General features: G+C 42.5%; 1 protein-coding gene and 1 pseudogene across 9 annotated transcripts; one reads left to right on the top strand and one right to left on the bottom strand.

Moving 5' to 3' along the window:
• Positions 1 to 76: 76 nt before the first annotated feature.
• LOC101518896 (N-acetyllactosaminide alpha-1,3-galactosyltransferase-like) lies at positions 77 to 27331 on the bottom strand. Of its 8 annotated transcripts, XM_058672874.1 has the most exons (7): positions 27315 to 27331; positions 19520 to 19747; positions 17976 to 18058; positions 17192 to 17224; positions 14484 to 14534; positions 7771 to 7905; positions 77 to 1265 (listed from the first exon to the last, which is right to left on the bottom strand). In XM_058672874.1, exons 3-7 carry the CDS (start codon positions 18050 to 18052, stop codon positions 572 to 574), a joined length of 990 nt encoding a protein of 329 aa, XP_058528857.1. In that variant the 5' UTR covers positions 18053 to 18058; positions 19520 to 19747; positions 27315 to 27331; the 3' UTR covers positions 77 to 571. The 8 variants fall into 8 exon arrangements, with proteins under 8 accessions (XP_058528857.1, XP_058528856.1, XP_058528858.1 ...); XM_058672873.1 differs by lacking the exon at positions 27315 to 27331 and having other exon boundaries at positions 19520 to 19764; XM_058672875.1 differs by lacking the exons at positions 17976 to 18058; positions 27315 to 27331 and having other exon boundaries at positions 19520 to 19764.
• On the top strand, positions 2615 to 4088 carry LOC118759907 (heterogeneous nuclear ribonucleoprotein D-like; annotated as a pseudogene). Its single transcript, XR_009246660.1, has 2 exons — positions 2615 to 2748; positions 3010 to 4088. The product of XR_009246660.1 is annotated as a heterogeneous nuclear ribonucleoprotein D-like (transcript).

Genomic DNA, 27331 nt, shown 5'->3' with positions numbered 1-27331 from the left:
ATAGGTTTTCAAAGGGAGATTAAAAGACAAGCTTTCAATTTTCTCCCATTACATTTTTATTTTCTTTTCATTGCTTTTTGTAAGACAGTTTGTATTTGGAAATTGTATTGCTCTTTTTTAATGACTCCGAGTTTTCCTAAATAACTGTAGGCCCGTCTGGTGGTGGCCTTCAGATCCTCAAAGTTTTATAGATAGGGCATATTTAGTTTGGTTGCAAGAATCCTTCTTTTCCCATGCCTTCAGATAACTCCTTTCCTGAAGTATTATAAGAAATTTTGATCATTTAAAATATTTCTGGCTTCATCTTCTGGTAGCAGAAGCCATTTTGTTCACTGTAACCTACTATTTCTTCAATGTTGACACAAAATATGAAATTATTAAATCTCTAGATGATTTATATAAACTCATTATGCAACTCTTGTATCCCATGTTACATGACCAAAAATGATGTTGGTAGGCTTGCCATTTTGGTAGTGATATCTTAATGATAAAAGTTGTCAAGTGCTAATTTTCTATGGTATGGAGCAAAACAATGCTCTTAAATTTGGAACAAGAAGGAAGAGCTATAAAATCATGGTTTCTCTCTAGTAAAATTATACCTCTTCATATGCCAACCAATTTTGACAACTTTAATATCAGAATTCTTTGAGAACTGACTATCCCAGCAGTATTCTGGGGATAAGAGTTTCGTGGGTTTATGGAGAAAAAAGTATTTGTTCAAGTGACTTTCATCATGCCATATTGCTTCAATGTTCTTCTTTTTGTCCTTCATTATCCCCTCAAAACACTGCCTGGTAATATCAAGAACCTGTATGGGAGTGCCACCAAAAACAGCAGCATGGTAATAAAAATCCCCTTTCCCCATGGGTATGTAAGCCTCTGATGACTGATTCCGCTCATAAGGAAATGAGCTGGGATTTTTCCGATACCAGTAAGCGTGTAGCTGAGCTACCGACTCTCCCAGAGTCTCCAATCCGTAACTGTCTTGGAAGAACTGATCCACATCCATGCAGAAGAGGAAGTCAACTTCATACTGGATGTGGTCAACAATGTGTTCGCTGATGATCTTCATGCGCATCATACTGATATCTTGCCATCGCAGCTCTCGTTTAATTTCAAAAACCTTGAAGGTGCGGAAGCGATCCAGGTATTTCAGGGGCATCTTGGAGAAGTCATCTAGCATCACATAAATTATGACTCTCTGGCCAACCATAAAATACTCATCAGCTGATGTCAGAAAGTCTTCCAAATAGTAATCCAAATATCTGTGAAGTAAATAAGAAGTCAGTAAGTTCATCATCTTATATTTTAGTGGGTCATGCAATGTTTAAATTAGATTAGCTTGAGCCTATTCAACAATGCTACTAAGCAACAAAACATAAGATACGCTTTTTGAGTTTCATGTAAGTTGTGCAGGAGAACATGAGATTATCTGTCTTTCCTCTCTTTCATTGGGTTCCACAGATCATAGAACAGAACTGGAGTTCCTCACAGGAATGAAACTTGACGAGGTCCAGAAACTGAGCAGACCCAACCCAGACTGATAACCAAGAGTTTTTAGTGATCAGAACAATGGGCACTTGCTCTGTGGGTTGCAAGAAAGATTGTGGATCTTCGCTGGAAGTGTGTGTTGTCTGTGGCTAGCTTTTTAAATAGGGAGTTCTGCATATGAGATCAGAAGTAACATGATCAGTACTTTACCGTTTCTATTGTTTCCAATATTTTGTCTTGTGGCCCTTTTATGGTGCTAGAGTAGCTAGTTCTGAAAAATAAAACTTTCTCATTTCTAGTCTCAGAAGCCAATTAAAGATTCTTAGAATAATAAACAGCCTCAGGAAACTCCAAAAGAGAACAGGCAATAACACTTGGCTCAGCATCAAATCATGTTTATGTAATCCTTAAGAATTTAAGTTCTGGGGCCCGGCGCAATAGCGTAGTGGCTAAGGTCCTTGCCTTGAACGCACTGGGATCCCATATGGTCGCTGGTTCTAATCCTGGCAGCCCCGCTTCCCATCCAGCTCCCTGCTTGTGGCCTGGGAAAGCAGTTGAGGATGGCCCAAAGCCTTGGGATCCTGCACCCATGTGGGAGACCCAGAAGAAGCTCCTGGCTCCTGGCTTTGGATTGGCTCAGCTTTAGCCGTTGCAATCACTTGGGGAGTGAACCATTGGACGGAAGATCTTCTCTGTCTCTCCTCCTCTCTGTATATCTGCCTTTCCAATAAAAATAATAAATAAATCTTAAAAAAAAAAAAAAGAATTTAAGTTCTGGGCCCAGCACGGTGGACTAGCAGCTAAAGTCCTCGCCTTGAATGCACCAGGATCCCATATGGACGCCGGTTCTAATCCCAGCAGCTCCACTTCCCATCCAGCTCCCTGCTTGTGGCCTGGGAAAGCAGTCGAGGACGGCCCATAGCCTTGGGATGCTGCACAGGGAAACCTGGAAGAAGTTCCTGGCTCCTGGCTTCAGCTCAGTTCAGCTCGGGCCATTGTGCTCACTTGGGGAGTGAATCAGTGGATGGAAGCTCTTTCTCTATCTCTCCTCTCTGTAAATCTGTCTTTCCAATGAAAGCAAATAAATCTTTTTTTGAAAACATCTGCAGTTTTTAGGTAAATTATGAAAAATTATTACCTAAAATATTCTGTTCTGGAGGCTGAGGCTGACAACTCAAATCCAAAGAAGTCCAGTTTATCTGTTTCTTTGAAGGTTAATGCTTTTGTGTTATGTTTCAGAAATTTTTCCTCATTAAGGTAATGAAAACATCCTGTTTTTTTCTTCTATTAGCTTACTGATTCATGCTTCATACATTCTTACTGATTTAAAGCTACCATACGTATAAATTCATTTTATATGGCATAAACATTTTAATTATTTGAACTAAATATGTTTATAGGATACAGTGCCATGAGTCAACATATAGAATTCTGTGTGCGAAGTTCAAGACAGGGTAGTTAGCCTTTCCACCTGTTGAAATGTTAAACCGATCTCTTGCGCCATCATTTTACATCCAGCTCCCTACATCGCTCGGCGGTGCTGGCCACACCGCACCGCACCACACGCCAGCAGCCTGGGGCCGACCGCCCCGCCACAGCCGTGGAGGATGTGAGAGAGTATGACAACACAGAGGAGTTCGCGGAGGGATTTAAAATCAACCCGAGCAAGAACCAGCAGGAATGACGGCCTTGGGAAAGAACCCAAGCTGGATGGCAAACTGATAGACCCGAAAAGGGCCAAAGCTCTAAAAGAGAAAGAACCCCCTAAGAAGGTTTTTTTTTTTTTTAGGTGGATGGAGCCTACACACTTTGGAAGAGAAAATTAAAGAATATTTTGGAGCCTTTGGAGAGATTGAAAACATTAAACTTCCCATGGATACAGAAACAAATCAAAGAAGAGGATTTTGTTTTATCACCAGACACAGATGAAGAACCAGTTAAGAAATTGTTGGAAAGTAGATATCATCAAATTGGTTCTGGGAAGTGTGAAATCAAAGTGGCACAACCCAAAGAGGTCTATAGGCAGCAGCAGCAGCAACAAAAAGGAGCAGGAGGTGCTGTGTGGGGTCATGGCCGAGGTCAGGGCCAAAACTGGAACCAAGGATTTAAAAACTATTATGATCAAGGATATGGAAATTACAATAGTGCTTATGGTGGTGATCAAAACTATAGTGGCTATGGCAGATATGAGAATATTGGGTGTAACTATGGGAACCATGGATGTGGACAGGGATATGCAGGCTACAGTGGCCACCAGAGCACTTAGGGCAAGGTATCTTGAGGGGGTGGCCATCAGCAAAACAATTACCAGTCATACATACCAAAGGAGGATTGTGGAGGGAACAGGAGATACTAAAGAAACCCATCTTGCAAGAGGACATTGAAGATTGGTCTTCTGTTGATCTAAGATGATTATTTTGTAGACGACTTTCTAGTGTACAAGACACAAATGTGTCCAACTGTAAATAGCCACCAATTAGCTTCCTTTGTTTTTACTTTGTCTTTTGCTACGTGTTAAGACTCAATATGGATTTGTTTTTATACAGATTTTATTTGTATGATTTCTTGTTAAACATCAAATAAAAGCTTCCTTATGTTATTGTTTTTCTGTGTCACGTACTACACAGCTCTTTAAGATGTACTTTTAAATAAGCAATAATTAGGGCCCGTCGGCGTGGCCTAGCAGCTAAAGTCCTCGCCTTGAAGGCGCCAGGATCCCATATGGGCGCCGGTTCTAATCCCGGCAGCTCCATTCCCATCCAGCTCCCCTTCCCATCCAGCTCCCTGCTTGCGGCCTGGGAAAGCAGTCGAGGACGGCCCAATGCATTGGGACCCTGCACCCGCGTGGGAGACCCGGAAGAGGTTCCAGGTTCCCGGCTTTGGATTGGCGCGCATCAGCCCGTTGCGGTTCACTTGGGGAGTGAATCATCAGACAGAAGATCTTCCTCTCTGTCTCTCCTCCTCTCTGTATATCTGACTTTGTAATAAGCTGAATAAATCTTTAAAATAAATAAATAAATAAGCAATAATTAAAGCAGTTTAGTTTTTGGAGCATATTGGTCTAAAAGGACAAGGAGACACAGTGGTCCTTGATGAATAACCCAACCAGTGTCACTCTGTCACCCAGGTTTGTAGGCGCACCCTGTGCTCTCCTGGGCTTTATTTTCCCAGGTATTTGAGGCTTCTACCACACCCTTGAGGAATCTTTAATCTCTGGTTATCTGGAGGTTGTACAAGTCATAACATTGGGATTTGCCTTTCTAGTAGGCCCCGTGTCTTATAGATTGTGTTTTCCAGGAAAATATATATATTTTTTCACAGCACAAAGCTTGTTGATGTAATGGCTGCTGTTTGCTTTGTTTCTATCTCTGGGAAGCAGTTCATGATTTTCTAATTACTTAAGAGTTCATTGGCAGTCTGCCTGTAAAAGTTTGCACTAATCGTAATACCTTGACTCTAAGATCTTTTGATTTTAAAAACATCTCCAGATAAGCTCAAGAAATAGTACTGTAAAACCAGTAGGAACTCTGGTTTAACGGAACATTGGAAATAGTGGCAGAATATCTGTGTTCAGATGGCAAGTTGCAGCTACCAAAGACTAAGTGCTTTGTACTTGAGCATTCTTAGGAAGCTAATAGTCTGTTACATGGTGAGTGTTTTTGAAAGTCACTGATAGCTAAATCTCATTTTTAAAAAAGGTTTATTTTTATTGCAAAGTCAAATATACAGAAAGAAGGAGAGACAGAGAGGAATATCTTCTGTCCACTAATCCACTCCCCAAGGGACCCCAGTAGCTGGTGCTGTGCCAATCTGAAGCCAGGAGCCAGGAACCTCCTCCAGGTCTCTCACACAGGTGCAGGGTACCAAGGCGATGGGCCATCCTCGACATAAGCAGAGAGATGATTGGGAATCAGGGCCATTGGGATTAGAACCGGCGCCCATATGGGATCCCAGTGCATGTGAAGCGAGGCCACCACTCCAGGCCCTAAACCTTATATTTTTAATGCAGTTCATTCATGAGTAGTTACAGGTTTATTTCCATACTCAGGCACAGGAAGGAATTTGGCTTTAAAGGTAACTTTAGGTCACATGCTTTCTGGTGCGTTGGAAAAAGGATTTAGGAAAAAATAGGTATTTAAAATTCACTTGTTGGACTTAGGAAAGCTTGTTCCCACGGCTCTATATTAGCTGCTGGAGTTGGCATACGGGTTTGCATGTAGAGTAGCTGGTCTCACACGCTACGCATTGATTGATTGTTTTTTTGTTTTTTGTGTGTGCTGATTCCAGCCTCTTTAAAAATTTGATGCCCACAACCTTGTTCAATGATGTTTGTATTTGCGGGGCTACGGTGCTCTTGGCCTCGGTTTGTTCCTGCTTGGTGCTCTGACCTTGGGCCTTGGCCAAGTACCACTGTTAGGTTTATCATCTTGACGATTTAGAAGAATCCTGGCCAGGTATTCTATACAATGTCCTCTATTTTAATTTTTCAAAGGTTTATCAATTTTGTTCTCTTTTTTAAAAATAAATTTTTGGTTTCTTTGTTTTAATTTCTACTTATTTTTGAATCTTTAAAAATATGGTTTTTTATTTGAAAGGCAGATTTTTATGAAGAGAGATAGACCTTCCAACTGCTAGTTCACTCCCCAAATGACTGCAACTGATCTGAAACTAGGAGTCCCTTCCTCCCCCTGCCCCATGTGTTCAGGGGCCCAAGGGCTAGGGCAAATCTGAGCTGCTTTCCCAGGCCACAAGTGGAGAGCAGAATTGGAAGTGGAGCAGCCAGGACATGAGCCAGCCTGCCAGAGTAGCAGGCAATGCCACCACATCAGTACCTTGAATTTTTTTTAATTGCTTTTTTTCTAGTTCCTTTTCTATTTTTTGTATTGAAAAAAATTTGGTTTGGGGCCTGGCGTGGTAGCCTAGTGGCTAAGGTCCTCACCTTGCTTGCACTGGGATCCAATATGGGCACCAGTTCTAATTCCGGCAGCTCTGCTTCCCATCCAGCTCCCTGCTTGTGGCCTGGGAAATCAGTAGAGGATGGCTCAAAGCCTTGGGACCTGCACCTGCATGGGAGACCAGGAGAAGCTCCTGGCTCCTGGTTTCAGATCGGCACAGCTCTGGTCATCACTGCCACTTGGGGAGTGAATCAGTGGAAGGAAGATCTTCCTCTCTGTCTCTCCTCTTCTCTGTATATCTCACTTTCCAATAAAACTAAAATAAATATTTTTTAAAAATTTTTGTAGGTACAATTATAAAAATGTAATGATATTCCTGTCTTCCTTCTTCCCGCCTTCTAATCCTCTTTCCTTCTCCCTTTCTCAGTTTTTTTTTTTTTTTCAGTTTTTGGGATAATATTGTAAATGTATATCACCATAAAAAAACGCTTAATACTTCACAAGTCAAAAGCAAGAAGACCTTAGTTTAATGGGAACTCAGTAGCTATAAATAAAATTGAATAAGAAAATGACCATTTCACTCATACAGTAAATTTTTAAATAATCACAGATGATTAAGACTGTAGTAATATAACATTCTTAGCCATTAGTTTGACAAAGATTTAAAATGAAATTTTACAAACCTACATTTGCAGGGCCAACACAGTGGCTTAGCAAGTTACCCTCCACCTGCAGTGCTGGCCACCTTATGGGTGCCAGTTTGTGTCCCAGATGCTCCACTTATAGTCCAGCTCCCTGCTTATGGCAAGGGAAAGTCTATCATAATAGTTTTAATCTTCCATTTGATTAGGTATGAGCTTTTGTTTTAAAATTACTGGGAGATTTTCTGCGTTCTCATTTTTTTGTACAATTATTGATAAAAAATACAGCCTGTTAAGATTATGCTGCAGATAATTCCTGTGTACACTGAACCACTTGGGAGGGGCCACTATGCACCATGCAGTAAGTTTATATGAAAGCAGTTTATGACACGAGGAAAGTACAACAGGGTGCGACCATTTTTGAATTATTCCAGGGTAAAGATAATGGAGACTTGCTGTAAGAGACAAAAATGTGTAGAAACAAAAGATATTTAAAATTATTGCTAGCAGACCTAGGAAAGTGAAATTGGAAGAGGATTATAAAATAGATAATATAAAAGAAACTGAGGTATTGGGATTTTTTTTTTTGACTGGTCCAACGGGGTGATGATATTTAGAATTATGTCAGGAGTTGGTCTTGAGAGAATAAACTTAAGTGAAGCTATGAGATGCCTCAGTAGACTACCTCCCATTTTCTGCAGCCAATAGCTTGAGGATAAAGGACATTTGACATCATTACCTACCTTCCCACTGCAAACACAATCAACCCCACAGTAATTTTATGTTCTGCATAGTAATTTTCCAAGACGGACTCATTGTAAGTGTTATGCCACACAATAGGAGCTGACCATGTAGTCATAGTCATGTTCATGTGTGACCTGAAATAAAGACATAACATTTTTAGGCACAATATATTACAATGAAGCAGCAAGAGATATTACTAATGCATAAAGTCTGATGTCAGATTGCAACATTTCCTTACACCTAATCAAAATCTTACTAGCTATGTTAAATTGAAGAGGCAGCACAAAAGAAACACCTAGAATATTTTAAAAAAGACATTTGTATTATGATCCCAATATATTTGAGGATACAGAGTTAAAATTACCCCAAAATCTAGCCCAAATCTCCTGTTCTTGCTTTTCCTGATGATTATTTTCAAAGACCATATTTTTAAAAATGAGCTTCTTGGGGCTGGCATTGTGGCATAATGGGTAGAGCCATGCCTGAAGTACCAACATGCCATATGGGCAGTGTTTTGAGTTCTGGCTGCTGCAGTTCTGTTCCAGCTCCCTGCTGATGAGCCAGGAGCGCAGTGGAAGATGATCCAAGTGCTTGGGCCTCTGCACTCAGGTTCCAAGCTCTTGGCTTTGGCCTGGCCCAGCCCTAGCCACTGCAGCCATTTGAGTGAGTGAACCAGCAGGTAGAAGAGTCTCTCTCTCTTTCTCTCTTTGTAACTCTGATTTTCGAATAAATAAATCTTTAAAATAAGAATAAAAAAATGCACACATATGTCCAGGGCAGGATCCATGCTAAGGAACACATGAAGGGACGACTAGCTCTCACCTCTAGCTGATATTTACACTCAGTGTAAACAGGAAATTAAGGCAAGGGCAGAGTTGTAAATAGCTGGGCTAAGCATCCAGGGAGGGTCCCAACACAGAACCAAGCTGTGTAGACTCAGAGGATTCCTCTCTCTGCCTCTGTGACTCTCTTTTCTTTCTGACTCCTCTTCCTCATTTTTCCTTCTTAGCCTCCTTACCCTCTCTTCCTCCTCCCCCTCCATTATCTTTTTCAGTATCACCTCCCATTCTCAAGAGTTTAATGAAATCTCTCATCAACCACTAGTCATAATTAAAAGGAACAAAAATCTCAGAAATCAAAAACATAACACAGCCTTCCAAAAAAGTGTTTAGGATAGCACTATACAAGCAAAACTGGAAATCAGCACCAAATAAATTCTGAGGAGGATAAAGTGTGATTGCTAAAAATTAAAAAAAAATTGATTCACAGACTGACCAACTTATACCATTCAAAACGTTTTTTTTTTTTTTTCTTAAGATTATTTATTTGAGGGCCCAGTGCGATGGCCTAGTGGATAAAGTCCTCACCTTGCACACACCGGGATACCATACTGGCGCCGGTTCTAATCTAGGCAGCCCTGCTTCCCATCCAACTCCCTGCTTGTGGTCTGGGAAAGCAGTCAAGGACAGCCCAAAGCCTTGAGACCCTGCACCCATGTGGGAGACATGGAGGAAGAGCTCTTGGCTCCCGGCTTTGGATTGGCTCAACTCCAGCCGTTGCGGCCACTTGGGGAGTGAATCATCAGACGGAAGATCTTCCTCTCTGTTTCTCCTCCTCTCTGTATATCTGCTTTTCCAATAAAAATAAATAAATCTTTTAAAAAAAAGATTATTTATTTGAAAGGCAGAGTCAGTCTTTCTCTCTCTCTCTCACTCACACACACACAGAGCAAAAGAGCTCTTTCATAGCCACAGTGGTTATGACTGATCCAGGGAAAAGTCCAGGTTTCTCACATGGTTGACAGGGGCCTGGCTGCCTGGGTTGTCTTCTGCTACCTTCCCAGGCACTTGAGCAAGGAGCTGGAACCAGTGGCCAGAGCTAGGCTGATATGAAACCAGGAGCTGCTTCCGAGTCTCCCAGGTGGATGCAGCAGGGACCCAAGGTCATGGGCCATCTTTCGCTGCTTTCCTAGGCTATTAGCAGGAAGCTGGGTGGGAAGTGGGGCAGCCAGGACCTGAAATGGCACCCATGTAGTAAAAGGTTAACCTACTGTGCCTCAGTACCAACCCCAAATGTTTGCTTGTTTGTTTTTGTTAAGTAATGAATTAATTAAAACATTTTATTTTTAACAAAAATTGATGAAGCATAAAAGGTATGATTCATTTACAGAAAAAAAATTAGCAGAAATTGCCCAAAGGAGGGGACAAGGACTAGATGAGAACTTCAAATAAATTATTTTAAATAACTATAAAGAACTAAATGAGGAATGGAATATATTTAAAATAAAAAATGATAGCTCAACAAATGGAAAATATCAATAAAGAAATGATAAAGAGTTAAGAAGTCTGACAACAGAAATGAAAACTGACAGGATTTCAACAGAAGATGTGAGCAAGTAGGAAAAAGCAGACCCACACACATGACACATTCTATAGCATAGATCATTTGCTAGATTATAAAATAAATCTCAATCAACTTTAAACAGATTGGAAGCCAGTAAAATGTCTTCTCCATTATCACACAATTAGATTAAACACCAACAACAGAGAACCTGAAAAAGACACAGTGTGTGGGAATTCTTTGTAGTCTTAGGGAACTGGGGTCTTCTTCCTACTTTTAGCTTGTTCAAAGTTATGATTTGTGGCGAAGTAAGCCTATAAATATAGGATGAGTTAAAATTATGACTCAGCGAAAACTGATGAAGAGAAAGAGGAAGAGGAAGAGATGGTGGTTGGGGAGGAAACAGAGAATGAAGACAGTGTGGTTGACTTCTTGGAACTGTACCCGTGGAATGCATAAAATCTGCTCTCTTTATAGTAACAAAAAAAAGTTAAAGAAATCAAATAACTCATGAGTCAAAGAGGAAATCACAGGAAAATTAGAAAGTACATTGAAATTAACGTTAATTGAAAACACAACATACCAAAAGTTATGATTTACAATGAAAAGTAAACCTGCACATTAAAAAAAAAAAAAGAAAACCAAAACTAAAATAATTTTTTAAAGTTTTTTTAAAAAAGAAGGGTTCACTAAATAGTAAAGGAAACCACAATGTTAGTAAAGGAAACATATGTTATTAAAGAGCTCCTGGCATCGTCTAGATAAAGCATACACATGAAAATACATCATGTACTGAAACTGTACTTACTGCAGTTTAAGTTGTATTTTTTAAAGTTCAACATAGTTTTATGAACCAGCAATTCCATCTATAGTAATTTCATGTACGTGCCCAAGAGAATGAAAAATAGATGTCAAATGAAAACTTTGAATTAATATTTAGCATTATGTGTAAGAGACAAAAAAATGAAAATGACCTAATGTCCATTCACTGATGAATAGGCATGTGGAATGTCCATATCATGGAATGTTATTCAGCTATAACAAATAATGGATTGGAGCTGAAGCCCTGGCTCAACATACTAATCCTCCACCTTCAAGCACTAGCATCCCATATAGGCACCAGTTTTGAGTCACAGATGCTTATGACCTTGGAAAGAAGCAGAGGATGGGCTCAGGTCCTTGGGTCCCTGAACCCATGTGTGAGACCTGGAAGAGGCTCCTGGATCTTGGCTTCAGATCAGTTCAGTTCTGGCTGTTGCAGCCATTCGAGGAGTAAACCAGTAGATGGAAGATCTTTCTGTTTCTCCTTCTCTCTGGAAATCTGCCTTTCCAATAAAAATAAGTAAATCTTTAAAAAAAAAAAAAAGAAGTGATGAAGTATAGATACATTCCATGCCTGTGTGGACCCTGCAGTATACTAAGTGAAAGAAGCCACACACAAGGGCTAGTGCTATATTCTGTTCAGATGAGATGTGCAGAATTAGCAAATTCACAAAGAAACAAAGTGGATTTGTGTTTGTCAGTGGCTGGGGAGAGAGAGGACTTGGGAGTGACTGCTCTAGAGTTAGATTGTGATGATAGTTGCACAAAATTGTAAACATATTAAAACCCACTTAATTGTGTCATTTAAATGGTGAATTTGATGTTCTGTGAATTTCATTCCCAATTTTAAAAAATGTGAGCTACCAAGAAAATGTACCATAATATATAGCTGGCAATGAAATTGTGCCTTAAACACTCAAAACCTCCTTCAAGTTTGTAAGACCAAAAAAAAAAAAAAAAAAAAAATACAAAAGAAAACTTAAAAAAGCAATTTGAATTGGCACTTACAAAAGGGCCACTATTTGGACCCAGCGCGATAGCTTATTGTCCAAGCCTTGCATATGCCACAATCGCATACGGGCACCAGTTCCTGTCCTGGCTGCTCCACTTTCCATCCAGGTCCCTGCTTGTGGCCTGGGAAATCAGTAGAGGATGGCCCAAAGTCTTGGGACCCTGCACCCACGTGGGAGACCCAGGAGAAGTCCTGGCTCCTGGCTTTGGATAGGCTCAGCTCCAGTTGTTGCAGCCACTTGGGGAGTGAACCAGCAGACTGAAGATCTTTCTCTCTGACTCTCCTTTTCTCTGTAAAATTGCCTTCCAGTAAAAGCAAATAAATCTTTTTAAAAATTGGGGAGGGGGGATATTTTCTTGTGAAAGGTGTTCAGTCTTAAGAGAAAAAAAAAAAAGCAATTAGGAGGGGCCCAGCACCATAGCCTAGTGAGTAAAGTCCTCAACTTGCACGCTCTGGGATCCCTTATGGGCTCGGTTCTAATCCTGACAGCCCAGCCTTGGGACCCTGCACTCGCGTGGGAGACCCCGAAGTGGCTCCTGGCTCCTGGCTAACGGCCAGTGCTATGCCTATCAGAAGCCAGGAGCCAGGAACTTCCTCCAGGTCTCCCACATGGGTGTAGGGTCCCAAGGCTATGGGCCGTCCTCGACTGCTTTCCCAGGCCACAAGCAGAGAGCTGGATGGGAATTGGAGCTGCCGGGATCAGAACCGGCGCCCATATGGGATCCCAGGGCTTTCAAGGCGAGGACTTTAGCCGCTAGGCCACGCCGCCGGGCCCTCCTATTGCTTTTTAAAAAAAGATTTATTTGGGCCTGGCGGCGTGGCCTAGCGGCCAAAGTCCTCGCCTTGAAAGCCCTGGGATCCCATATGGGCGCCGGTTCTGATCCCGGCAGCTCCACTTCCCATCCAGCTCCCTGCTTGTGGCCTGGGAAATCAGTAGAGGACGGCCCAATGCATTGGGACCCTGCACCTACGTAGGAGACCCGGAAGAGGCTCCAGGTTCCTGGCTTCAGATCGGCGCGCACCGGCCCGTTGCGGCTCACTTGGGGAGTGAGACATCGGATGGAAGATCTTCCTCTCTGTCTCTCCTCCTCTGTGTATATCTGGCTGTAATAAAAATGAATAAATCTTAAAAAAAAAGCAATAGGGATTTAATTATATCAGTAGCCTATTTGGAATCTATTTAGGTGATTATACAGATTTCTCCTTTGTGCAATTGTCGTGAGGAATCATCGCCTTAAGTAAGGGGGATATGCTTTGCTTGTCCTGTGAGGGAGAGACTGTGTCAGGCTGTTATCGTCATGAGTAAACCTGCACCCTGAGTCTGCTGTATCAGCTTGGAGTCTAGACTATAAATCGTGCTGCCTCTCCTTTGCCAGCTGGAGCCTTGGTAGGCTTTTTCCTTCATGGGAGGACCATTACAAGGCAGAGGAAAGAGGAAGAAACACTCTTTCCTGTTTTGTGTGGGTTTCTTGTGTGCTTCCTGTGCCGGGAAGTCCTATCTCAGCAACACTTCTTCACCCCCAATAATATCAAATGCCTATTAGAGCAACAGTTGAAGTCGATTTTCAGTTTTTCTAACGCCCTCAAGACCAGCCTCATCGTACCCCTCCTTAGAGGCGCTGGTTCCCAGCACCAGCTGCCCGCACAAAGGTCGGAGACAGCGACTTCAAGTTCCCTGAGCTTCCTCTCTAGGTTTCTAAGGTTGAATAATTCCAGATTCTTCCTTTTAGCCCTCAGCCCCAGGGAAAAGAGTTCCCATAGCTGTTTATCTCCGTGATATCTTAAAGTTCTCTGCAGTCTTCCCTTTACCTTGTTAATCATTGTACTACAGTCCCGTGCTATTCAAATGATAGTGGTCTCTTACAATTGTATCCCCTCGTGACATCACAGCCATCTGTGTGTAAGCACACTGAGCTGTTCCAACAATGCCAAATCATCTTAATGAGGCTGTTTTCAGAATGCATCCTTGCCACTACACGATGCATAACTGTAATGAATAATTCGTCATGTAAGTGGTGGTCTTTCTGCGCCCTGATTAGTCTCTGACAAAGGTTATGATGTCACGAGAGGATGAGACACCAGCCACGACTGAATAATAATCTTAACCTGAGTGTCTCCTTTCACAGTTTTAATTAGGGAAATTCGTTAAAGCCTGGGCCGTGAGGGTAGAAGTTGGGTGGGTAGCGGAAGCAAGTGGAAGTCGAGGGGCCAGAGAACAGCTGCTGTTAAAAGCATGAAGTACACAGACATCCCATCTGCCCCCTTTGGGCTCCAGCTCTCACACACACCAAGAGAACCAACCAACCAATCTCCAACACACCCTCACACTTTGGACCTGTTGTTATTCTAGAACCTTTGAGTTGATGTGACTTAAACTCTCATGGAAGATAAGTCCAAATGTCTGATCCCGTGGGTTAACCACCACCTAATTTTTTTTAAGGATGTAATCAAAGATCCATCTCTTCTCCAATATTTAAAATGCCAGCTTGATAGTGTTGCCATCTGTTCACCTCTTATTGGCAAGATTTGGATTCTTACATTGGATAGAACCAGTCTGAAGGTTGTAATTTAGGCTGAGTTTTCAGATACCTAGAAGGAAAATAATATCATGAGTTATACCATATCTGCTAGAACCAGAGTTTGAGTTAGCTGTCTATAAAATCACTTAATGATTTACATGGTCCATTAAGAAGATGCAAAATGAAAAATGAGAGTGAAACAATAAGAAAAACAATGAGCTTTGATGCTGGTGGCATGAAAAAAAATCATAATTTGTAATTTTAGCTCAACTCTCTGTGCTGCCAGAAAGCTTTGTCTCCTTTGCTCTCATTCTTCTAACTCGCAGAGAAAATAACAGACATCAGAGGAAAGCTCCCTCAACTTTGGACCACCTCTTCTCCAGATTTACCCAGAGCACTGAACATCATCCTCTTTTTTACAATGGAAATTTATCCCTACTTTCTCTCTAAGGTTAGCCTTAAATATCCTGTTCTCTTAGGAACCCAGATTTGAGAATTAGTCTCAGACGGGTTTCTTCTAGTTCACTATTTTATCATTTGATACTTTCCATTGGTACTTTTCTTTAAAAAAAATTTTTTTTAATTGGAAAGGCAGATCTACAGAGAGGAGAGACAGAAAGATCTTCTATCTGCTGGTTTCCTGGAGCTAAGCTGATCCAAAGCCAAGAGCTAGGAGCTTCCTCTGAGCCTCTCACATGGGTGTGGGGTTCCAAGGCTTTGGGCCATTCTCTAATATCCTCTCAGGCCACATAAGCAGGGAGCTGGATGGGAAAAGGAGCAGCCAGGACATAAACAAACTCCCATATGAGATCCCGGCGCTTACAAGGTGAGGATTTAGCCATTGAGCCATCACGCTTTGCCCCCTCTGGTACTTTTCTGTGGCTTCAAATGTTTACATATGATCCACATTTCTCCCATGAACTTAAAGACTTAGACACCTAACTATGTTCTCAAGTCCTCTGCTTGACTATTAAACAGCCACCACAAAATGAAGATATTGATTGTCAAGTCATCATCCCTCCTCCTCAGACCTTCCTTTAGCTCATGGATCGATCTGCACCAACAAGATAAAAACACAGAATCATTCCATACTCAGAGATGTAAGTGGAAAGAAGCAGTTCTGCCTGTATCCTCCTTCTTTTCCTCTTTGCTATTATGCTCAAATGGCACGCTATCTATAAGGCGCTTTTGTGGCTAAGCTAATGGAGGGATTGGGCAACTATGGAGATTGTCATTGTCCATGTGTACACAGGAGTAGCTGCAATGTCAAGGATGTAACTGAAATATGGCTTTAGGGGCAAGCATTTAGCTTAGTAATAATTCAGATGCCTGTTGGAGGCCCATGTTCACATTACAGCGCATGGATTCGATGCCTGCCTCCAGTTCCTGATTCCAGCTTCCTGCTATTGCAGACCTAGGAAGTAGCAGTGCTGACTAGAGCAGTTCAGTTCCCACTGCCATCTGGCTTCCCCTCCCCGCTTGTGAACCCTCCCTGCTGCTGCAGATGAAATCTCTCCCTCTCGCTCTTTCTCTCACTCTCCACTTCATCCCTCTCCCTCTCCTGCCTCTATCAATTTAAAAAGTTAATTTTTTAAGAAAAAGAATAATTTATTTTTATTTGAAAGGCAAATTCTTTTTTTTAAACAAGAAGAGAAGGAGAGACTAGAGACAGATGTCTTCCATCCAATGGTTCACTTCCCAAATGGCCTCAACGGCTAGAGCTGAGCTAATCCAAAGGTGGGAGTCAGGAGTTTCTTCCAGATCTCCAACACAGATGCCAGGTGCAGGATCCCAAGGCCTTGGGTTATCCTCTGCTGCTTTTCCAGGCCATAAATAGAGAGCTGGATTAGAAATGAAGCAAGCTGGGCCCAGCACAATGGCCCAGCAGCTAAATCCTCGCCTTGCATGCACTGGGATTGCAGATGGGCGACGGTTCATGTCCCAGCTGCTCCACTTCCCATCCAGCTCCCAGCTTGTGGCTTGGGAAGGCATTGGAACATGATCTTTCCTATGCCGGAACTCCCTGTTGTGGCCTGGGAAAGCAGTTGAGGATGGCCCACAGCCTTGGGACCCTGTATCCACGTGGGAGATCCAGAAGAAGCTCCTGGTTAATGGCTTCAGATTAGCTCAGCTCGGGCTGTTGCAGCCACTTGCGGAGTGAACCAGTGGACAGATCTTTCTCTCTACTCCTCTCTGTGAATCTGCCTTTCCAATAAAAAATAAATTCAATTTTTAAAAACAGGAATGTGAGGATGTTGTGAATGATAGGATCATCAGAGATACTAGGTCCCTGGTTGCAATAAAGATCAGAAAGCAAAGTTGCTCTTCACTATGTAGGTTACCATGAGTCTTGTCCTCTCTTTAGGAATGTTTTTCTCCACACATTGTGATGATGACTTCTTACAGGTAGCATGTTATTATCACAATCTCCTGAGAATTTTTTAGCCTAGTCCTTATTGCTATGTGTTTGCCCAGCACTTTAGTTCCCCAAAGCTACTGGGGACTGGGTTTTGCCTCCTGGTGATGTTTGATCACTTCTCACTCCCTCTATCAGAGCTTGACCTGCTGGTCTGTTCTTTTTTTTTTATTCCTAGCATTCTGACCTTAATTATCTTGCTTTGGTTTATTCTTCCTGCAGGAATTAAGGACCCATGGGGACTCCAATGCCTACCAACCAGTTGTGTACTCCAAGAAGAGATCATAACATATTTGTAGATAAAGACTTACCAACACTCATGTATCCTCTGTAGTTTCTTTGTGCTTAGGACAAACGAAAAATATTATGTTACTTTTAAATGCATATAAAGGGTTTTCACATATAAAATGACAAGAGCCAAGATCCATCAATCCCTTTATTTTGATACCTAATAGTACTAAATATGTCTGAACATATACTGTGTTACCAGGTTTATTGTTGATTACATACATACAGTAAGTAGTGAACATGATAAAAAATAATTACAGTTAAGGACCTCATAAATTATATCTTTTCAGCAACAACATACACAGTCTAATTCTTTGAGGCACAATATATACAACCTAATTCTTTGAGATACAGATCAAACAGATCACCAAATATCATTAGCATGACAGAAATTTACTAATTGCCAATGAAATTTTTCTACTTGTCTCAAAGTTTTGGAGAGAAAATATTGTGTATGGAGCCTGAAGTCACTAGCATTAAAGATGTTTCTTAATGAGATACCAACAAAATGGCGGTTCCTCTGTAACATCTATTAATATTATATTGTCACAGTGACTGATAATTCAACATTGTCTTCTCACATATGGGCTATAAAAACTATTTTTAGATTTAATTAGTAACTAAGGACTTAGATGTTGAAGGCTAGCTTTATGCAGGTTTTTTTTAATATATTTGAGTATATTTGTTTTTATAGATTTATTTGTTATTTATTTATATATTTATCCAAGGGTTGGGTCCATCACCTTTTAGACATACCAGATCCTTGCCAAAATCAAAATAAAGTACCCATTAAGTTTTTATAGTTACCTGAAATAATACTTCCTATACAAGACACATAAAGACAATAAAATCAATGATGATAGAATTATTATTTTCAGTCTCATTCTTTCCTGGGAGGAAAAAGAAACAGATGGAATGAAATATTTGCAGAGCAGGCTGTAGTGAACCCTGCCTCACCATGATTTGAACACACTGGCTTACAGTTAAGGCACTGCTGCTCCTTGAATGTCTATATGCAGTTTTATTTGAGCTAAACTTTAGAAGATTTTAGAACATTAGCTGGAGAACATTTTAGGACATTAAATTGTCTTGGCTGACCTTGATGTCAGCAATCCTATTACCTTCATTTGTCTTTTTACTCTATAAAGAAATGAACAGGGCTGACATGATGCTTCAACAGGCTAGTTCTCCAGCTGAAAACACCAGGCATCCGATATGGGCACCAGTGCATGTCCTGCCTGACCCACTTCTGATCCAGTTCTTGATTGTGGCCTGGGAAAGCAGCAGAGGATGGTCCAAGGCCTTAGGACCCTGCACGTATGTGAGAGGCTGGGAAGCTGGTTCCCAGCTTCAGATTAACTCAGCTCTGGTTGAGGCCCTTTGAGGAAGGAACCAGCAAGTCAAAGATCTTTCTGTATCTCCTTCTCTTTGTAAAGCTGCTTTCCAGTAAAATCAAATAGATTTTTAAAAAGATACGTAAAAATGGCGCTTCCAAGCCTAACTTCCAGCAAAAGAGATATTTATGTAAATATTGTTACTTATTTCAATTATGAAGTTGACCATTTCAAGAAAGCTAAGTCTGATAGCAGCATAAACCCTGCACTCCTTCTTAAAACTATTGGAATGCAAGATTGATTCACTACCTGGAGGCTCAACTGTAATGTTTAGGTTATTTGTGCATTGTCCTTAGATTTTTAACCATTAAGATTATGAAACTCCTTTGTGTTATTTAATCTATCTAATAACTAGTTGCCTATTTGCAAAAAAAAAGAAACCGGAATTGGCTAAATATGGCTAGTGTTAAAAATAATCTCTACTGGTCCTCCCCAGTGAAAAAGACGAAGTAGTGGATGACTGGTCTAGAGCCACATAGAAGATATGGCAGCCCATTGAAGCCTTTAGAAGACATCTGTTACCATAGCAGAGGAAGGAGAACAGAAAAATTGGATAACTACCCAGCCCAACAGCAAATATCTGGGCAAATGGAGATTCTAAGGTGGACTATGTCAGCCAGTGGACATTGAATATGTTCCCTCATCCTTGGATTGGCGAGATCAACAGCATTTCAGAACTATCAAAACCACCTGGGCAGAGCCCTCAGAGCATATGCCACATCAGGACCCTGGATTAATATTGGGTGGCAGTTCCCCCATTCCCAAGTACTGGGGTGGTTGGGAGGCTGTACACGGCTTCTCCCCTTGTCTGCTCCTCCCCTCCAGATACAAGAAAAAGAAATGGAAACTTGGAAACAATGATTACACTCACTTTTCTCTGACCCTCAATCCTTCCCATCCTGATCAACTACATAAACATCATCTAAAATAAAAAAAATTTTAAAGTTAATTTCTTACCTTTGTTTCATAAGATTTTGAGATTCCTCACTGGTGTTTCTTAACATTTATGATATAGTAGTTTGAAAAGATATGTGGAGAAGCCTCAGAGGGCAGACAGTTTTCAAATAAAACATTGTGAATCCCTTGGAAACTCATGACTCAGCCAGCCAGCATTGGGGCTGTGGCACTCCAGTTTGTGTTGGTTATTTCAGTCTTCTGTGAATTGTGATGTCATCAGTTTCTTTTCTGATGATGAAGGAATTAGATAGCTGTAATCATAACAATTAACATGCCAGTAGCTTTTTTTTTTTTATCAATACTGGGGAATTGAACTGTCCCATTTTAGGAAAATATAAAACTCCTTTAAGCTACTTCTCTGTTTTTTTTTTTTAAGATTTATTTGATTTTATTGGAAAGCCAGATTTACAGAGAGAAGGAGAGACAAAGATTCCACCCACTGCTTCACTTTCAAAGTGGCTGCAATAGCTGAAGCTGAGTCAATCCAAAGCCAGGAGTTGGGAGTCTCTTCCAGGTCTCCCCATGGGTGCAGGGTCCCAAGACCTTGAGCCATCCCCTGCTGCTTTCCCAGACCACAAACAGGGAGCTGGATCAGAAGTGGAGCAGCCAGGACAGGAACCAGCACCCAAGTAGGACCCCAGTGCATGCAAGGAGAGTATATTTAGCCACTGTACTATCATGCTGGACCCTGGGGTTTTAAAAAATAAATTTTTAACTGAGATTAAAATTTACATGAAATAAGCTATATAACTTAAGTTTATGATTCATTGGGTTTGTTATAGTTTTACATATTTGTGTAACAAGGACGTTAAACAAGACACAGAACTTTGGGCCAGCACAATGGCTCAATTGGCTAGTCTTGTGCTTGCAAGGGCAAGCACTGGTTCAGGTCCTGACTTCTTTACTTCCAAGCAAGTTCCCTGCTTATGGCCTGGGAAAGCAGCAGGGGATGGTCCAAGGCCTTGGGGCCCTGTACTCACATGAAACACCTGGGAGAAACCTTGGTTCCCACCACTGCATCAGCTCAATTCCAACCAGTGCAGCTATTTTGGGCCTGAACCAGCAGATGGAGGATCTTTCTCTCTGACTCTCATTCTCTCCATAAATCTGATCTACCTTTCCAATAAAATAAATAATCTTGAGAGAGAGAGAGAGGTAGAGAGAGAGAGAGAGAGGTAGAGAGAGAGAGAGAGAGAGAGAGAGAGAGAGAAAGAAAGAAACAAACATTGGGCCCAGCATGGTAGCCTAGTGGCTAAAGTCCTTGCCTTGCACATGCTGAGATCTCTTATGGGTGCCAGTTCTAATCCCAACAGCCCTACTTCCCATCTAGCTTCCTGCGTGCCCTGGGAAAGCAGTCGAGGATGGCCCAAAGCCTTGGCACACTGCACCCACATGGGAGACCTAGAAGAAGCTCCTGGCTTTGGATCAGCTCAGCTCCAGCCATTGTGGCCGCTTGGGGAGTGAATCATTGGACAGAAGCTCTTCCTCTCTGTCTCTCCTCCTCTCTGTATATCTGATTTTCCAATAAAATTTTTAAAAATAACAATAAAAAACATTTCAAGACCCCAGTAACATTCTTTATGCCCACCTGGAGTCAATGCTGTCCCTCCCTCAGAGACACAGTATAAATTCAGAGACTTGGGAGGACTTCAAAGCAGCGATAATGAGAAGTGTTTAAGGATTGAATAAGAATTTTGGCAAAAATAAATGAACAGACAGGAACTCTCAACAAAACAATCAAAGCCACAAAAACAATGGACATTTTAGCTCTCTAAAAGTACCCTATTTGAAATAAAAATGCTTCCAGCTAGAGTTACCAACAGGATGCACTCTGCAGAATGGAAATTCAATGCAATGACAATAATTCGATCTTAATCATTCTAAGGGAAAAGTGAAAATAATTGCTAGAATAAGTAAACCAAACCTCAGTGATGTATAAGATAACATAAAGCAGTATAACATATATGTGATTGGATTCCCCCCTCAAAATTTTATTCCTCCCCAAAATTATAAATGTACAGATCTAAGAATTTTAGAAATCCCAAGTAATAAAGAGAAGAAAGAAAATCACACGTAGGAAGTCATAAGGCAGCTTACTGAATTTTCTGCCAGGGCTCTAGTTGTGCTGCATACTGGAATTCTGTGAAAAGCTTTTTAGAAATTCCCATGCTCTTGGGTCCAACGCCATGGCATATAGTAGGCTAAACCTCTACTGGCAGTGCCAGAATCCCATATTGTCACTGATTCATGTTCTGTTGCTCCGCTGCTGGTCCAGCTCCCTATCGATGCACCTGGTAAAGCTGCGAGGATGGCTCAAGTCCTTGGACTCCTGCATCTCACGGGAGCACTGCAAGAAGCTCCTGCGTTCAGATCAGCATAGCTCTGACCATTGCAGCCACTTGGGAAGTGAATCAGTGGATTGAAGATCTTTCTATCTTTCCTTCTCTCTGTAAATCTGCCTTTCAAATAGTAATAAAATAAATCTTAAAAACAAAACAGAAATAACCCCTCCCTGTGTATAGACTGTGCCCTGTGCTAACTGAAGTGGAATCTGTAAGTGGGATGCTGGCATGACTGCTAGCTTGCCACATAATTTCAGGGTACTGCCAAACTTAAAAAGCAATGAATTTTACTCCCTACCACTAAGAAAGGGGGCATAACTCATATGAGCGTCTTTGGACTTGGGAAGCAGTACAGCACTCAACTAGTAAGTGCAAAGGCAACAAACTCCCAATGGGGCCCTGAGCGGAAAAAACAAAAGTCCTCCACTGGTCCAATTAGCAGATTAGCCTGCCATTGAACCCTTAGGACCAGTCATACCTTACATACCTGTGTGGGAGTGAAGTGGACTGGATGGTGGATGAAGACATTGATTAGCCTTGGTAGAATACTTGCAGCAGAGACCCACTGAATCCCAGAATACTATTTTGCACCACTACAACACATGCCTATGGCTGGGCACTTTCCAAAGAAAAGGGGTGTATTTAGTTCACAGCACTGAGGTCTGAGGGCCTGGCACCTGTGTCTGTTCAGCTTCTGGTAAAGCCATTGTGGCAATCAGCTCAGGGGAGAACAATGGAAAGGGGGACATAAAGGAGGTGCAATGGCTGCCTTATCACAACCCTGGCCCCTGGCAACCAATCCAATCCCATGAAACAACAGCTCACTCGCATGAGAAAAGCTCTAATCCCTGCTACCCACCCCAATATGAGTGACCAGATCCCAACATGAGTTCTGGTGAGGACAAACCGTGTTCAAACTGTAACAACCCTTAAACAAGTAATTATAATTTTCTTCTTTAAAATTGGAGTTTACCTCATTTTGGTTTTTTTGCTGTCTCTCTTAATATTGACTGCAACGTGTTTGGGTCTGAGCTAAATGTACCATTTATTTTGCAGGTTGTGGAACAGTCAGATGAAGTGACTGTGTGGGAGGTAAACAGAATGTGTCTGGGAAGCTTGGTCCTATGGCATTACCTATGGATTTAGCAGTCTGCTCTTAAGAGAAGGGGTATGCTGGAGTAGTGGATTGCATTCAATTTCTGAATTTCTGGATAAAGGGAGTATTTTAAGATGCGTGGGAGAAGTGATTGACTGCCAGGCAGCCTTAAGTGGAAAGGGGTAGAAGATAGACACCCAATTCACAACAATATTTCTTTAAAACTGCTCCATAATGTAATCATACCTCCCGGTAAACCCACTCCAGGGGCTCAGCTGTTGGTGCAGGAGTAGATGGGCGCACTGGATTTTCTTTTCTAGGAATTTGGAGCTTTGAAGGAAGAACCCCTGAGATTGGAGTTTGGAGCTCGGTCGTGTTCATAGCAAGCCTCTAGGGGGAGCTCACAGTTCTCAGCCATTGAGGCCCCCCAGTGTCCCAAGTTCTTGCGCATGGTCGGGTTACAATGATGGCGTAGGATAACTTTGTAAAGAATAATTCTTTAAAGACCAAAGGAAATAAGTGAAGAGATAGTGGGGCAGGGGGAGGTGAAAGGAAAATAATTCCAGTTTCTAGCATTTTCTGGCTTTTCCATGATATAAATAGCTCCACTATGGCCTATTTTAAGCCATCACTATGACATCCAGGGAAGGGGGCTTCAGGGATATTTCAAATAATTGTCCCTCACAAGCTAGCTTCAGCACACCATTGTCTTCTTAACAACTCTGCCTGTGTGCCATGGTACTCTCCCGCAGCCTCTCAAGAAACATTTTTGGGGGTTCAGATAGGTCATGAGTGTTTCTGCTCTTCGCAACAAAAACACATTGAACTAAAATTTCCTCTTATTGCTAAATAATTACAGCCACCTCACCAAGTGCCCTAATTTTGCTTTGCTTTTCACAGCTGCATCTTTTAAACATTTATAGTCATTTAAATGTATATGCAAAATTAATGTGTTTCTGCAAATATGCAGAGTCTTCAGCAGTTTCAGAAAAGAATTGTTTTAATCACCACAGTTGCACAGGTTAACATATTTCGAAGTTCCTGCCCTCTGGTATCCAGTATAGGGAGTAACTTCTGTCTCAACTGCAAATGTTAGCAGAAAAATAGGAAATGAGAGAGTCTTTATAAAATATATGAAATATATTCATATATATATGAAATATATATTCATGTAGAATATATTTCATATATATATATATATGAAAGGCAGAGTTACAGACAGAGAAGGAGAGATCTTCCAACCCTTCTGGCTGTGGGAAACCAGGAGCCAGGTCTACCATGTGAGTGGGCCCATTCTCTGCCACTTTTCTTGGGTCATAAGCAGGGAACTAGATCAGAAGTAGAGGAGCTAGGACATGAATCAGTGCCCAGGTGGGATTCTGGCATTTCAGAGGGTGGCTTTATCTACTATGCTGCAATGCCAGCCCCAAGGCAGAGATCTTTGATGCCTCTCAGGGGGCTAATTCCATGACAGAGGGGAATTAGGCATATTGGCTCCTCAGTATTGGCTTCTTAATGAAGTCCAAGAGAATTTTTTTTTAAGATTTATTTATTTTTATTACAAAGCCAGATATACAGAAAGGTGAAGAGACAGAGAGGAAGATCTTCCATCCGATGATTCACTCCCCAAGTGAGTGCAATGACCGGTGCTGCGCCGATCCAAAGCCGGGAACCTGGAACCTCTTCCAGGTCTCCCACGCAGGTGCAGGGTCCCAAAGCTTTGGGGTGTCCTCAACTGCTTTCCCAGGCCACAAGCAGGGAGCTGGATGGGAAGTGGAGCTGCTGGGATTAGAACAGGCACCCATATGGGATCCCAGCGCGTTCAAGGTGAGGACTTTAGCTGCTAGGCCGCACCGCCGGGCCCCCAAGAGAATTTTTATACCAAGATTTCTCGACCTCAATACCCATGACATTTTAAGCCAGTTGTGGGAGATTTTGTCTTGTGCATTGTGGGTTGTTCGGCAGGATCCCCTGCTGATATCACACCTCGCCCAGCCCCATAACTCATCCAAAAGTGCCTCCACTGCCCCTTGTCCCCATGGGTGGACAGATTGGGCGCCAGTCCCAGGCCTAGAAGCACTGCTCAGTGCTAATGAAGCAGATTGACCCCAGGCACTACTCTCTGACCTTGAAGCAGCACTGACCCGAGTTGATTTTGGCACCAGACTGAAGTCTAATCCTGAAGCTCGGGCTGCAATTCCCGAGTTCTCGTACTGTGCACTACAGGAACAAACGTGCCAGATGCTTGACATAAAAAGCATCTGCTTTTTAATAAGACACACTCCACAGCCCAAAGATAACATTATTAGAGAAAAACATTTCTTGGGAGGCAAAATGCAGGTGAAGGTTGACATATCCACCCATTTACTAAACATGCTAAGTAGGGTCTTTGAGATGGATAATGTTAGTACTGCTGGAGCTGATGAAAAGGCAGATTGTGGTGTTGTCTTCAAGGAACTAACAATGACAGAGGTGTTCAATGGGGTGATATTATCAGTTACGAGTAAGAGAAAATCTAGTTCCAACCACCTTAAACTATAATATGGCATTAATGGCTCATCCATTTGAAAAGCCCCCAGGCAGTACAGGCCTTATGTAAAGACTAGATCAAGTGGCTGAGGGGTGTTACCGATGACTGGATTCAGCTTCCCTGGTCTTTCTTTACTATTGTCAATGTTATCTTAAAGCTAACCTCCTAGCAGACGCACACCAAGGGATGGCCCAGCGTCTGGTGGGGTGCTAGGAGACTCCCATCACTGCCAGGAGCTACAGTCAGCTGTGCACCTGACTGGGAGCAGGTTGGAGAGGAGACCACTGAGGGTTTATTTGGGGTTTTTGAAGTGGCTGCTTGGGACTTCCACAGACTAGGCCACTGAGACCTCAGCAGGTGAGAGAGCTGGACTAGGGTGCAGGACAAGGTACCTGGGGGCTTCCCAAAGCAAGGCTACTTCAACAGCCAGCACATGAGAGAACAAGAACTAATGTTGGTCTGGTAGGGGTTCTGGAGGGTCTTCCTGATCTGGTCCAAGTACCTACTGGTTACCACAAGAACTGGGGTGGCGGTGATGTGAGGAGGAGTCTGGAGGAGATAGAGGACAAGGTATACTAGGCTTCAGCACCTGCCAGTACAAATGAGAGGTGGGTCTGGGTTTGGGCTGGGCCAGACTACAGTACCTGCTGGTACATACAAGAGCCTGTTCTGGGCGGGCAGTCAGGTAGGGGTTTTTCTATCTCCCCTCCCAGGCCTTTGCACTTGCTGATGCCAGAAGATGGCCAGATCAGCTGTTGCACTTTCAGGTCTGGAGATGGGCCTGGTTGGGATTTTTGGGGGAGTCTCCCTGACTAGACCAATGTGTACTCTCCCTGTGCTTGCAAGAGCCAGGGTTGTGGGGTGGGGTGGGCTGGGTTGTAGCAGCTGCTCAGGGGCAAGAAGGACACACCTGGGGCACCCTCGTGGTCAGGAGTAGGCTCCATGAATCTCAGGAGTGCTTTGGGCCAACAGGATCATCTCCAATCTTAGGGAACATTCCATAGATGCATGGTCTAGCCTCGTGACACATGCTGCAAGACAGCCACCTTTATCGCTGACCCCCATACAAGGTTGAAAAACATGCCCAGATGTACACGAAACACAAGACACTCAACTCCCTTATTCCAACAGAAGACCTGGGGTACCTCCTTCAGGATGGGAAGAAAAAAAATTGAACAACTCAACAGACCAAGTTTCACAACAAACATCTGAGTCTTGGACACTCTGTGGTAGATACAGACAACCAAGAGGACCTAGAACTCATACAGAGAGAACAGATGGAGTTGGTCACCCCCTAGCAAAGGCAACCACCTCTTAGAGTCATCAGGAGGAATTGGGGGGACACAGCCACACCCACTGAAGGGGAAGTCTCCAACCAGCAGCAGGAACTGGGAAGATGAGGGCCAGGATCCAGACAACTGGTCTGCCAGCATAGGACCACAGGCCAGAAAGCACACTTCCCCCACTCTATGTCAGTCAAGTCATTCCACCACCCAGGTCATTCCATCACCAGGATCTCTGAGGTGGCAGCAGGAGACGGGCCCCCTCTGTCCCCTGCCATTGCTGTGGTTTGACAGCAAAGAACAGTGCACCCTGTTCCTCCTGCCTCCCCACCTCAGAACACAGGAGCGAGAGCAGAGGCATTTCCTTCATCAGCTTTCTTCCCCCACCCTCCATCCAGATTGGCAGCCCACATGGGAATGCAGTCCCCTCCCCTTGTAATTTACACTTAAATTTTTAATGAAAATATAAGGATAACCTTTTTGTCTAGCAGCTCCAGTATAACATATTTTTGAAATTCCTTTTGTTTGGGCTAGTTTAGCTCACCTGCTCACTCCTGAATC

This window comes from Ochotona princeps, chromosome 14, assembly GCF_030435755.1.
Source record: "Ochotona princeps isolate mOchPri1 chromosome 14, mOchPri1.hap1, whole genome shotgun sequence".
In the NCBI taxonomy this organism is placed as follows: Eukaryota; Metazoa; Chordata; class Mammalia; order Lagomorpha; family Ochotonidae; genus Ochotona; species Ochotona princeps.
The sequence above is the reverse complement of the archived record's forward strand: the minus strand, read 5'-3'. Positions and strand labels throughout refer to the sequence as shown.